The following is an 11742-nucleotide window of genomic DNA, read 5'->3' as shown; positions in this document are numbered from 1 at the left end:
TCTCTGTCTCTCAGCTTTTTGTTACACATAGTACAGCTTGATTCTGTAACATATATGTACAAATTTATACCAGTAAAAATGCATTTTAAATAAAGATCCAACATCGTCTCATCCAGTGGAAATTGGGACATACTGGAAGGACAAAAATGTTTCCTCCTCTATTTCTTGGGTTGATGTAATCCTGGCTCTAAATCAGAATGAGAGTTCATCTTTCAGCTGGTACACAATTGGAAAGATCATCTTTGAGGATTTAGTTGTACCCACCACTCATTGGAGCATACATTTATTTAATAACAGGATCTATTTTATCATCCCGTATTTCAGCTTTAAGTATTCACACCCAGAAAGGATTGTATTGGTTGTGTACAAAGAATGGCGGAAACAATTTAGGAAATAGCCATAATTTTTCTTAAGCGGCTGCATAGAAACATTTTGTCCCCGGAAGAAGGATGGGATCAGAACTGAATCGTAGAGATCCTCACTGGACGAGTCCCTTTAATCAAATGGTTTTCTTGAAAGCCCAGAGTCGCTGGAAGTTGCTTTCAGTACAAGCGAGAGTGACACCTATTGAGAAGAGTCAACCTACTTCAGAGTCTGCAAAGATTCGTTTCTTCCAGTTGTGCAAGAGGAAGCCGAAATATTAGCAAACAAAGTTTCCAAACAGCATGGGAGACAGACGCTTTGATCTCTCTCCGGTTACAGTGGGGGAACTAATCCATCCTTAGTGCCTATTTAAATTCCCGTCTTCCTGCGTGAACCCCTCTGGACCAGTCAAAAATATCGCAGCAGGGTTTCTAACAAGGTGAAAAGCTATATTCAGAGTGAGGGCTGCGTTTCTAGCCGCCTATCGAGGGCTCATTAGAGTCCCTGTTATAAAATTGCAGCGGGCTTGGGTCCTGGTCAGAATTACAAACCGGGGGGGGTTTGATGGGGAAGGATGCCCAGGCAGCTCCGGGGTATTTTGATTTTCAGCGCCCCGGGAGCCCCGGAATTCGAGCTCAGGCTTTTCTCTGGAGGGTAAGTCAGTAGCTGAGCCCTCCCCCTTGGCCAATTTCAGTGAGGAAGGTGAAATGCGGAAGTTTCCACCCAGAACTGACAGATGAAACTCATTCTTTAGCCCTTGGTATGATACACATAATAAGCGCCCTTGGTGGAAATTACCAGCCTCTCCCCTCCTAGGGATCTCACATTCAGAGGGACGCTGTCAAGCATGGCCACTTTACCCGCAGCTGACAGAAGGGCATTTGCCCTGAAAATCAACAGGTAAGAGACTTTTATTGACCTCTAAACTTTCCGTAGTGGGGGTGGGGAAGGCAGCCGCTCCGCATGCGAGAAGGTGGATGATTCGGGTGTGGGTTCCCGCTGCCCCCGAGACCCCGGGCGTGGAGCCATCTGCACGTCCCTGATCACTAAGGAGCTTTACCAAAGTTTCCCTCCTATGGAGAGAGGCTCCCGCTCGGTGGGTTAAGTTTAAAGCATGTCTCTCGCATCGTGGATTTTGCTTTATAAAACTATTAAAACCTCACATTTAAAAGTCTCTCTCTTGTTTACACTTGGCACAGCAGGATCCTTGGCTAGACTCAACTTGTTTTGGTTTTGCTCCTAAAGAAGTTCGCTCTAGAAATCCCCTCCCCGGAAAAACTGATCATTTGTGTGTGTGATGGTTCTTTATTCATTCAGCATACTGGGTTTATTTTTCTGACAGGTAGGAAATGTCAAATGCCTCACGTGGTTTGTTACTAAGGTTTAATTGTTTTGTCAGGACAAGCCCTGAGTCTGCTTGAAAACTGTGCTCCTCACATAGTGGGTTCAGGTTTTATATATATGAGATCCCCCCCCCCCCACACACACACACCTTCAGATGTAATAGCTTAAATGTTTTTATGGCTGTGATGATATTTTTGCAACACAAGGTTTTTATTTATATGCCGTTAGTATTAATATGACACCTAGCAATTTTTCTCACATATTTTCCTTTTCTGACTCTTATATTATGAATCACCATAGAATTTAAAATGAAAAATGTTATTCTAATTTTTACCCTATCAAAACTAACATTAAACTCTACTATGCCATCCTTTTACTGCTAATCTTTCATTCTAATAGAGTTTATGGCCTTTTCTCATAGAAAAGCACTGATGGTTCAGCTGGTGTGTGTGTGTTATGGTAGCATTGAGAAATCAAGACATTTATTTTGGTGTTGTTAGGCTAAGAGAAAGTACAGGGCGTCTTTTGTACAGCCTAATTATCTCACTACAAAAGTCTCAGTTCCAGGTAGTTGGTTTTAAAAACAAATTAACTGAGTTTGCCAATATGTCTAAGAACAAACAGGATAATGATTTTATTAGTGACAGTGAGCAAGACCATCTCTGTGCCAGACCCCCCCAAAAATGCACAGAACCCCTCTTCCTCAGCAATTTGTTGAAAGAGATGGAGTTTACAGTTATTAAGGAAAACATAAATTTGTTAGTCTCTAAGGTGCCACAAGTACTCCTGTTCTTCTTTTTGCGGATACAGACTAACACGGCTGCTACTCTGAAATTACATTATCATACATCTTTCATCTGACGAAGTGGGTATTCACCCATGAAAGCTTATGCTCCAATACATCTGTTAGTCTATAAGGTGCCACAGGACTCTTTGTCGCTATTATCATACATATGTCTTTCCCATGATAATTTTCCCAACACAAATTGCATGTCATTTTACCTTTCCAAACCCTTCAAGAGTTCGTTTCAAGTTTCTGGCAGAATATATTCTTCACAACCATGTGGGATTACATTGAAAGATTTTCCAAAGGATGTCTGAATTCAACACTTTTTTCTCTGGCAAATTTCCCATTGATTTCATCAGGAACTTTGTTTGAGTAAGGAGTGCAGGACTGGATCATATTGCAGTTTCTCTACCTTTAGGGCCAGATTCACCAGTTACTCTGGCTGCTTTTTGCTGCTCTCGTAATGTTTACAGTTACTTTGTATTGCCAAAGCTGCTGGAGCATACCAGTGAAATTGGCCTTATGCATTATCTATCCAAGCCTCATTGGCTGAAGAGAAAAATTGTGAAATTAGACCAATCATTTTGTTTTCCTTTTAAATTTGTCTTATGGTTTGCAGTGTCAATGCTGAATGTTTGTGTAGTGAAACAAAGATTGAAATCCATCATGTTCTGAATCTATGATTATAATTTAACAATAATTAGATTTAGTTTACAAGCATTATTCAGGAATGGTTCTGTTCTATAGAGCTGACATATGTGAAAAGGAAAGAGAATGGTAAAAGTTGTGTATATTTACTAGTAGAAATTATGTTTTAGTCCCCTCTTCAAAAGTTACAGATTGCTACTATATGGACCAAATCCTATTTGCCCTGTTCTTGTGAATTATTCCATTGACAGTAGCACTTGGCTGTATGTCTTCAACAAAAGCAAACTTCATACACAGCAGCAATATTCACTTGTTTGTTTTTTCCAAGAGACACTGTCAAGATAAGTCATTGTAAATCACTGGGCTAATTCATCAGCCCATGCACCACAGAACACACTCCAGCTGTGGAATTCTAATCTCCTTTCTTTAGAGTTTTGGTTTTATTTCTTCAAAACGAAACTATTTAAACACAAATTCAATTTACCAGTCATCTCCCTTCCCCTGGGGGGCTTCTGGAGTGGCCTATCTGCTCCCTATTGGATTACTCTCTACAGGCCTTCTGTCTGGGAGTTAGGCAAGCCTCTCCTCTCCTTTTTCATTCCTAGCCTGCTCCCTGCAGGATTACAGTCTACAGGACATCTGCCTGAGAATCCTATATAACCTGGGTTCTTTCCCTTGCCCCAGGGCCTCCTGTAGGAGCCTACCAATTCCCTGCATCTCTCCAGCAGAACTGAACTACTTGCTGGTACTTATTAATTATTGATTATATTATAATTATTTATTTGTATCACGGTAGCACCTAGGAGCAGTGTTTAAAGTGTGCCTGCTTGCAACAGCTCTCAGATGGGGGAAATACAATTTATATTAATCCTCCTCTGATTGGTTGTTTTCCCCACTTCCCTGCCTCCTGGCCTAGAGCAGCCAATTTCCACTCTGGAGGTAACACCATTCTCACAGGGGGGACATGCCAGAAGAAAAAGCCCAGCAGCTCAGAATGGCTCCACTCTCTCCTCTCCTCTGCCCTCCCCCCTCCTTTCGTCCCCTCCTATGAGCAATAGGATGGCTGCTCTACTCCTCCCGCCTCTTCTTTCCCTCCCTGCAACACCAGCCCTGGGAAGAGAAAGAGGGGACCCTGCTACAGCTCTCCAGGCCTGGGAGAGGGGACTGGAGAACCCCAAGAGCTCAGGAGGAGCAGAGGTGAGGTTGAGGGGGCAGACTTGATGGGGCTGGGCTCAGGGGAGTGAGGATTGGTGGCGCGCAGAAGGACAGGCAGATGTGATGTCACTTTCATTTCTCTAGAAAGTGATTGACACCCCAGCTGCCACCATTATTTAAGCACTGTTGAGGAGCCCTAGTCAAGAACCAGGACCCAATTCCACTAGATGCTGTGCAAACAGAACAAAAAGATGATCCCTGTCCCCAAAGAGTTTGATCCCAGCATCAGCTGTCCCCCAGATAATCAGTCACAGGTGGAAGTACGCCCAGTGGCCTTTTGTTTAAAGGGCCAGACATTCTTACCGTCATGTTAAAAGTATTCTTTACCTGTAAATATCACCTTTGATCATTAAAACTGAAAGCATACTAACATTTCATTTCACTTTACACTATTTATATTGTTTGTTAAATATTGCCTTCACTCAGCTTTTAATTTTTGCACATGGCTCATTTTTTACAGTGAAGATAGATGTGTCTATTTTACAGTCAATTTCACTTGTTGGTTTTCAGGCACTGGAACAGTGCAAGATATTTGGGTTGCAAACACTGCAGGGGAACGGTTATCACATTACAAGCAATGTTAATTTAAAACATGTCTCATTTTTATTCATATCTTAAAATACCTTCAAACTTGAAAGATTTGCATGTAGTCTGTATACATAAGCATGCCTTCCTGTCACTGTTACCCTAATCTTCCCTCCCCCACTCCATTTGTTTGCTTGTTACCAGTCAGTTGCATCCTGTGTGGTCTGATTCTCCAGCTACTTAAGCAAGTGTTTAACTATATTCATGCGAGTAGCCTCTTTGATTTTAATGGGACTACTCACATGCATAAAATTGCTCATGGCACATGCATGTTGCAGAACCAGGGCCTTCGATTGTAACTTTCCAGGCCAGGGACTGTCTCTTACTATGTGTTGGTTCAGACATAGGCAATATGACCCAGTCCTGAAATCACACCTTAATTTGTAGAGTAGGCATATCCAACCCCACCTAACCCAATGAAAATAAGGTGATCCAGTGACCTTCCCAGTTATACCAAGCTAACATCAAATAGCTGGGTTGACCAGGTACATCTTACATCATCTCCTAAAGTTTATCAAGCTTAAATCAAAGAGCAAAGATCTTTCTCCGAGAATGCCCTCAGTGAGTTAGTTCAAACTAATCAGAAGTTAGGGACATACTTCAAGAGCATGACAGCCTATCACAACTGCAGAGATGGAGCATGCAGGGTAAGATGGTCTCAGAGACAAAACAGAATGCATCCAAAGTGCTTTAATAGTTGTGCCCTACTTATGGGTTCTTGGAATGGACATTTTGCACTGGATTGCATAAAGCCATTTATTATATTGATAAACACAAGATATTAATTATCTGCAAGTCAAAAAGATATGCTTAGGCCAAGCTATTTCTTTTAATGAATTTGTATTTTTGTAATGAGAATTCAGTTAACGAAATTACAAAAAGATTCTTTGCTTTTGGAAAGTGTACTAAAAATGTATCCTTCTGATCACATTTTATATCAAGGGTACCTTAATATATGTGTTTTAAAGAACTAAAGATTATTAATAGATGTTTTAATAAAGTGATAGGTTAATAGGCTGGTTATATCCATGGCTTATAATCATCTTAATACCATCTACTGATGTTTTTATAGCCATCTACATACTTCTCATGTATGTAGCATGCTTATAACATCAATTAATCATTTATTAATCCTTTATGAACATAAATGCACCCTTAATCTAAAGCATGATGATTTAGCCATTCTCTCAATTACTTATACTGGCATGGCAGTGATAGGATAAATGACCTTTTTTACGGTTTATCAAATCTATCTAATAAATTAGTTGCACGAACAAGTAAGAGCCTAATTTGATAAAAAGGTTGTGCAGGATTGAGCCCGCATCAAATGAGTTTTCTCCAGTGGGACTAATCATGTAAGCAAGATTTCTCAAGTGAGTAAGGTTTTGCAAGATCATGCCTCTAGTTAGTTCATTTAAAGGCACTCAAATGTTAATAAATGTGAGTGCATTTGAAATCCATTTCTTAAATATACAATACACAGTGGCTTAGAAAATCATTATTGAACCTTTTTTTAAAACAGATTTTCCATTTTGTGAGCCTAATCTTTGCTGCTAGAAATGATGAAAAATACAGTCTAAAATTGCCTGTTGTTATGGGAACAGACTGCTTTTCACATACTACATCTGTGAGATAATAGTGTTTTTGTATTTGGCGTGTGCATCATCTACCACTAATAACAGATTAAGAATAAAATAGGATTTATATCAGTTTCATATTTCATATGCAACAGCCTTTCTATTAGTAGTTTCCTTCATTACAAAGGCCAATTTTGATTAGACTTTTATTTACATAAAATTAAATATTATGGGGCTGATTCTGTAAATCTTCCATGTGACATTACTTGGAATTCCATGTGCAGAGAGGCTGTAGAATAGACACATATCTGGTAGAGGTGCTGAACAGATCTTAATAGTAACTCACTTTTTCCAATTATTTATTGAGGACTAAATCTTACATGCATCATTCATGTGAATATCTTCACAAAAAGCCATATGTCTCCCCCTTCCTCACGGCAGGACTTCTCTTTCCTATCATGGTTTTGTTGTCCTGGAATCTTCTGGGCTTGCATTTAAACAAGGACCAGATTATGCCTGGCCTTTATGGAGATGTGCAGAAGGGAGAGAGCACAAGACATCAATAGGAGTTGGGTTCCTAAATATCTTTGAGGATCTGGGCCTAAACCATTCTCCATCACACAGTATTCAGAAGGGCCAGTTGCAATTGCATTCATTGCACATGTGTGTATATCCAGACTGCCCCCTCCCTACTCCCCCCGGGGATCATTGCATTGGTGGAGAGGTGCTGGGACCACGATTCTACCCCCACTATACCCCAGTTAGAACCGCTGGAGTAAGTGCAACCCCGTGACATGCCTCTGTGTGCCTGCACATGCTGCTCCCTGAGGCAGACTCAGCCTCTTGGGTCCTTCCTGGGGAGAATGCATCTTTACACCTCTCTCCCACTGCAAGGGAGGGATGTGCCTTACAGGGACTACTGAGCTTTAAGTAATTTCACCACTGAGGGAGTCAGGAACATTATACTAGGTGAAGTGTTGGATCACGTCCAGTGTAAATAGCTTTATAGATAATACAGCAAGCTTTTCAACTGTCTGTAAGGTTATTGTTTCATCAGACCTACAGATAATAAATTTGCCTTTGCCAGTGTGTTTCTAATGACTAGGGAAATTAGTATGAGGCCCTAGTGCTTTTTAATATGTTTTAAAACCCTTCTTAAGCATACTTTACATTTGGTTGTGGCACTATTTGACTGGCCATTGTGGAGGGATCCAAACCATGTTTTATAAACAGGATTAAAAAATCATGTTTTGGCTTGGATCTCTACTTGGGCTAAAGCACATTTTAAACTCAAGGTTTGGCCCCATCCACATGGCACATCAAACCATGTTATTACCCAGTTCTACCACAACCAAATTAAAACTGTGTGTTTAAGCAATGTTGTAAGCTTTATGCCTAAGAGCCTCGCATACAGGAAAAGAACAGTGTTATAGATTTTTTTTCTTAATCTCCAGCGTGGTTGGGAAAAGACAATTCTGTAACCATGTTAAGGAACAATCTTTTAGCCTGTGTTTTAATCTCTAGCCTATTATATTTTATACACTGGCAATAAAATGATTGATAATATGGATGTCCCTAACCCTGACAAAGAACTGTGCTAGCCCATGTTTCTTCATGCAGTGTAGATGGGCTCCAAGTTAGCCATGGCAGCAAGCTATGGAACAGACACAGAGTTGTATTTCTAAATTATGCAAATATTATTTCAAGATTATGCCATAATCTTAACAGGTTAATTCAAATGATAAAGTTTAAAGAACTCTCTGTAAGTATCTTTCTTCTTGCCATAGATGTTCTTATTTGGGGCAAGTTTCTGGCTTTTATAGCCAAAAAGCATACTAGAGAGATAACACATCATAGGAGGAAATTTGGTTGCATCTGTTGTTTTTGAAGACCAAAGCTCAGGTAGGTTTGTAAGCGAACACTGCAGAATGCATTTACATCACTGTGACAAGGTGCATAGGCACTCCTATGGTGCAATGTATAAGGGGTAAAAATGTTCCCTGCTTATCACGTGGCTGGTCTAGGGTGGGACTATAAAAGGAAAGAATACAGTAAAATATCCTCCTCCAGCTTTCTGAAAGCTAAAAAGGTGGTTGTTGTTGCCAAGTGATTTGCATCTTTTTGAGTTAACAAAGGGAGCCTTGAGGAAAAGGACTTAAACGTTTTACCTTCTCTGGTTGGTGAATCTGCCCATTGGCTTACAACCATATCCAAGCAAGAAGATGTGAGAACAGCCATTGAAGTAAGTCAGTAATTAGGAGTACGTGCCCACTCAGTCTAGTCATGTATCAGTGAAAAATACCAGGAGCAGCAAATGCAGGCTCCATAATGCAGATACACTGTAGCAGCTGAAGAAGCTACTGCAGAAATAACTGTTTAGAATAAGAAGTAGCCATGGGATCAGAAAGCCACTGAGGTTCATTCAGTGACAGTTATAACTAACAGCTACTAAGTAAGCATCAGAATAATCGTCATCTGCCAGGGAGTCAGATAGTCCTAGATATCTCCATTCGTTTGTTATAGTAGTTATTTGTGAATGATACCATATTTTAATTGTATTTGGGATTTTTTTTAAAGGAAGAGGTAATAGTACCACCAGAATCAGTGGAATCCCTGTTGTGTGATAGGAGTATTCTTCTTTTCTGTGACCCATGGCAGATGACCAGGGACAGGAAATAAAATTTAGTCTCTGACCAACAAAAACTCTGTGTCACAGCATTATGGAAAGTGTCTATATCTTTTGATGACAGATTTCACTCTTACTTTAAACATCTAAAGTACTTTAAGATGTTTATGCTGTAATTTATGGAGCAGTTCTGTTGTTTATGACATGGCAAACATTAATCTTACTCTGCAAAAATGCAATTGTGGAATGAGAAAAATGTTAATCCCATTTGATGCCAGGTGGGAAGGTTTGTATTCATCTTTCTAAACATTTACTTCTGTTTTTCTGTGAAAACAGGTGAGGAAGCAAATCGTACATATTCCACATCCTCTGACACTTTTAGGTTATATAGTAATCAAACATGACAGTTTATTGGAACAGTTAGAATTATTTGCCATTTTTTCTCCTCAACTAGAAGTTTTCTGGTGTTAAAAAAACATACTTTAGACTATCATCATGAATGAAGAAAAAAATACCCTGGAAAGAGTTTAATTGATAATGTACCCACCTTCATGCTTGCCATCAAAAATGTAACTACAGTAAAATAATCCCAAATCAAAACTTGGGATCCAATACAGATCTGTCGCATCTTATACTGAGGTTACGTTCCACAGTCAGAACGTAAAGCAAAAATCGCGTGTAGTCAAAATTACATTGAGTGTAATGGCGGGCAGAATCGCCCACACTACAGGTACAGTATTAAAATTGTTATTTTTCTCTCTTTTTTATGGTTTTTTGCTGTTTTTGCCGACCATGTAAATGTTAAATGCGCGTAAAATGTGACAGACCTGTATCCTCAAACTTTGAACAAATTCAAATCCAAAATCTGCAGCTTCTTTTCATGGGCCTTTTGCAGAATACGTAGGGTTGCTAATTTTGGTTGTATGTATTCCTGGAGATTTCATCACATGACATAATCTTTAATTAAAGATTCACCTTTAATTCCTGGAGACTCCAGGCCAATCCTGGAGGGTTGGCAACTCTAAGAAAAATACCAGTCTCATGTGAGAGCTTTGTTCTTATTTTGGGAAGCTGCTTGTACAGCGCTTCTAATGAGCAAGGAAACTATTCCATAATGCAATCCACAACTGCATGATGTAATGCAAAAGTGTTTCATCATTCCCTTCTGAAATCCCTGTGGGCTGGCTACTTCTCACATAGCAGGAGAAAGTGGCATGTAGGAGTGAGAGTCAGGGCGAAGGGCCAACTGGAGATACACTGCATGTTTCCATTCTCAAGCTGGCTATTATGGAATCTTTGGGAGTCCGTCATTTACTTCATTCTCAGACTATTTGAATGTACTTCAAAATTCATAACACAACTCTGCCAGAACTGCCAAGATTTATCTGGCTTGGTATCAAGCCATGTAAAACCGCTGAATTTCATATGATTTCCATTCAAAATAACAAAAAACCTGGGCCAGGTTCACTTGAAATTCAGATGGGATTTGCCAGAAGATTCAAGTTTTGTGTTTATAAAAAAAATCCCAGGTAAAGCCAGTTTCACCTGTTCTGGGGTTTGTTTCAGGTTTTGTAACAAAGGTCTTTCTCTTCTTTAAGTCAAAATCTGCTCTTTTCTGTAATCATGTCTGATTTCAATGGATTTGACTTGCTGTAGAAGTCCTTAGAATATCAAGTTTACTGTAACTAAGGCTGTAGGTTTAACTTTTACAACCACTGTCTTGCAGCCAAGAGCTATGCTCTGGAGGAAATCCTTTCTCTGCTAAGATATACAAGTAGGCACAGCACCACTTCTTCCTCTGTGGTCTTTTAATCATCAGCTGCCGTGCTGCTTGCATGAAATGTCTGCTTTTAAAAAAACTTTTAAGAATAGGTTAGCAATTGAGGAACCACTCATTCCTTCTAGACTTCAGTAATATGTCAAACAGCCAAACTGGGTGCTAGTATTTTTCCTTCGAGTGCAGGTGAACCTGACTGGATAGAATATAGTTTAGATCAATTACTGTATAATCTGTGTTTGGTAATAAACATAATGACAACAGCAGCAAAACCCTTACCCAAAGTAAAATTAAACATGAGTCCAAACTTTCCTAAAGCATGAAAGTGTTCACACTGGGGGGGTTGTTTTATCTTTGTGTGGGAATATAATTAACTGCTAGTAAAAACATGTGTGCAAATGATTTAATTTTCCATGTTCTAATGAAATTATTTCCAGAATCATCAGATAAAAATACATTACAGTCTCTTTGTAACAATTTGCTTGTAAACTTAGGGCCAAATTCTGCATGCTTTCTTACTCACAGGAGCATTCCCAATTACTCCAATTTGTGAATAAATTATAGGTGCTGCTTTGGCTCCTGTAAATGTTAAAGTTAAAATTCACATAAACAACAATGGGAGAGAGATGGGCTCTAACAGTGTGTGTGTTTGAAAAAAGTAGTGTCTCAGACACATATTATCTTCAGAAACAACAACAAAAACCAAACCCTAACAATGTAAGACTTTATATTTATTAATGTTTAATGTTACTCTATTAGATTGTAAGCTCTTTGGGACAGGAGCTGTATCTTTGTATATGTATATACAGCACCTAGCGCA

At 39.5% G+C, this 11742-nt stretch overlaps 1 protein-coding gene across 1 annotated transcript in view; it reads left to right on the top strand.

Annotated features, from left to right (window-relative positions):
* Window positions 1-1085: 1085 nt before the first annotated feature.
* DOCK8 (dedicator of cytokinesis 8) overlaps window positions 1086-11742 on the top strand; it is a 132059-nt gene continuing 121402 nt past the window's right edge. Inside the window, exon 1 of the mRNA XM_005296756.4 lies at window positions 1086-1263. Coding sequence (XP_005296813.2) covers window positions 1211-1263 — 53 coding nt within the window. The 5' untranslated portion in view covers window positions 1086-1210. The remainder of the gene's footprint in view (window positions 1264-11742) is intronic.

This window comes from Chrysemys picta, chromosome 6, assembly GCF_011386835.1.
Source record: "Chrysemys picta bellii isolate R12L10 chromosome 6, ASM1138683v2, whole genome shotgun sequence".
Lineage (NCBI taxonomy): Eukaryota > Metazoa > Chordata > Testudines > Emydidae > Chrysemys > Chrysemys picta.
The sequence above is the reverse complement of the archived record's forward strand: the minus strand, read 5'-3'. Positions and strand labels throughout refer to the sequence as shown.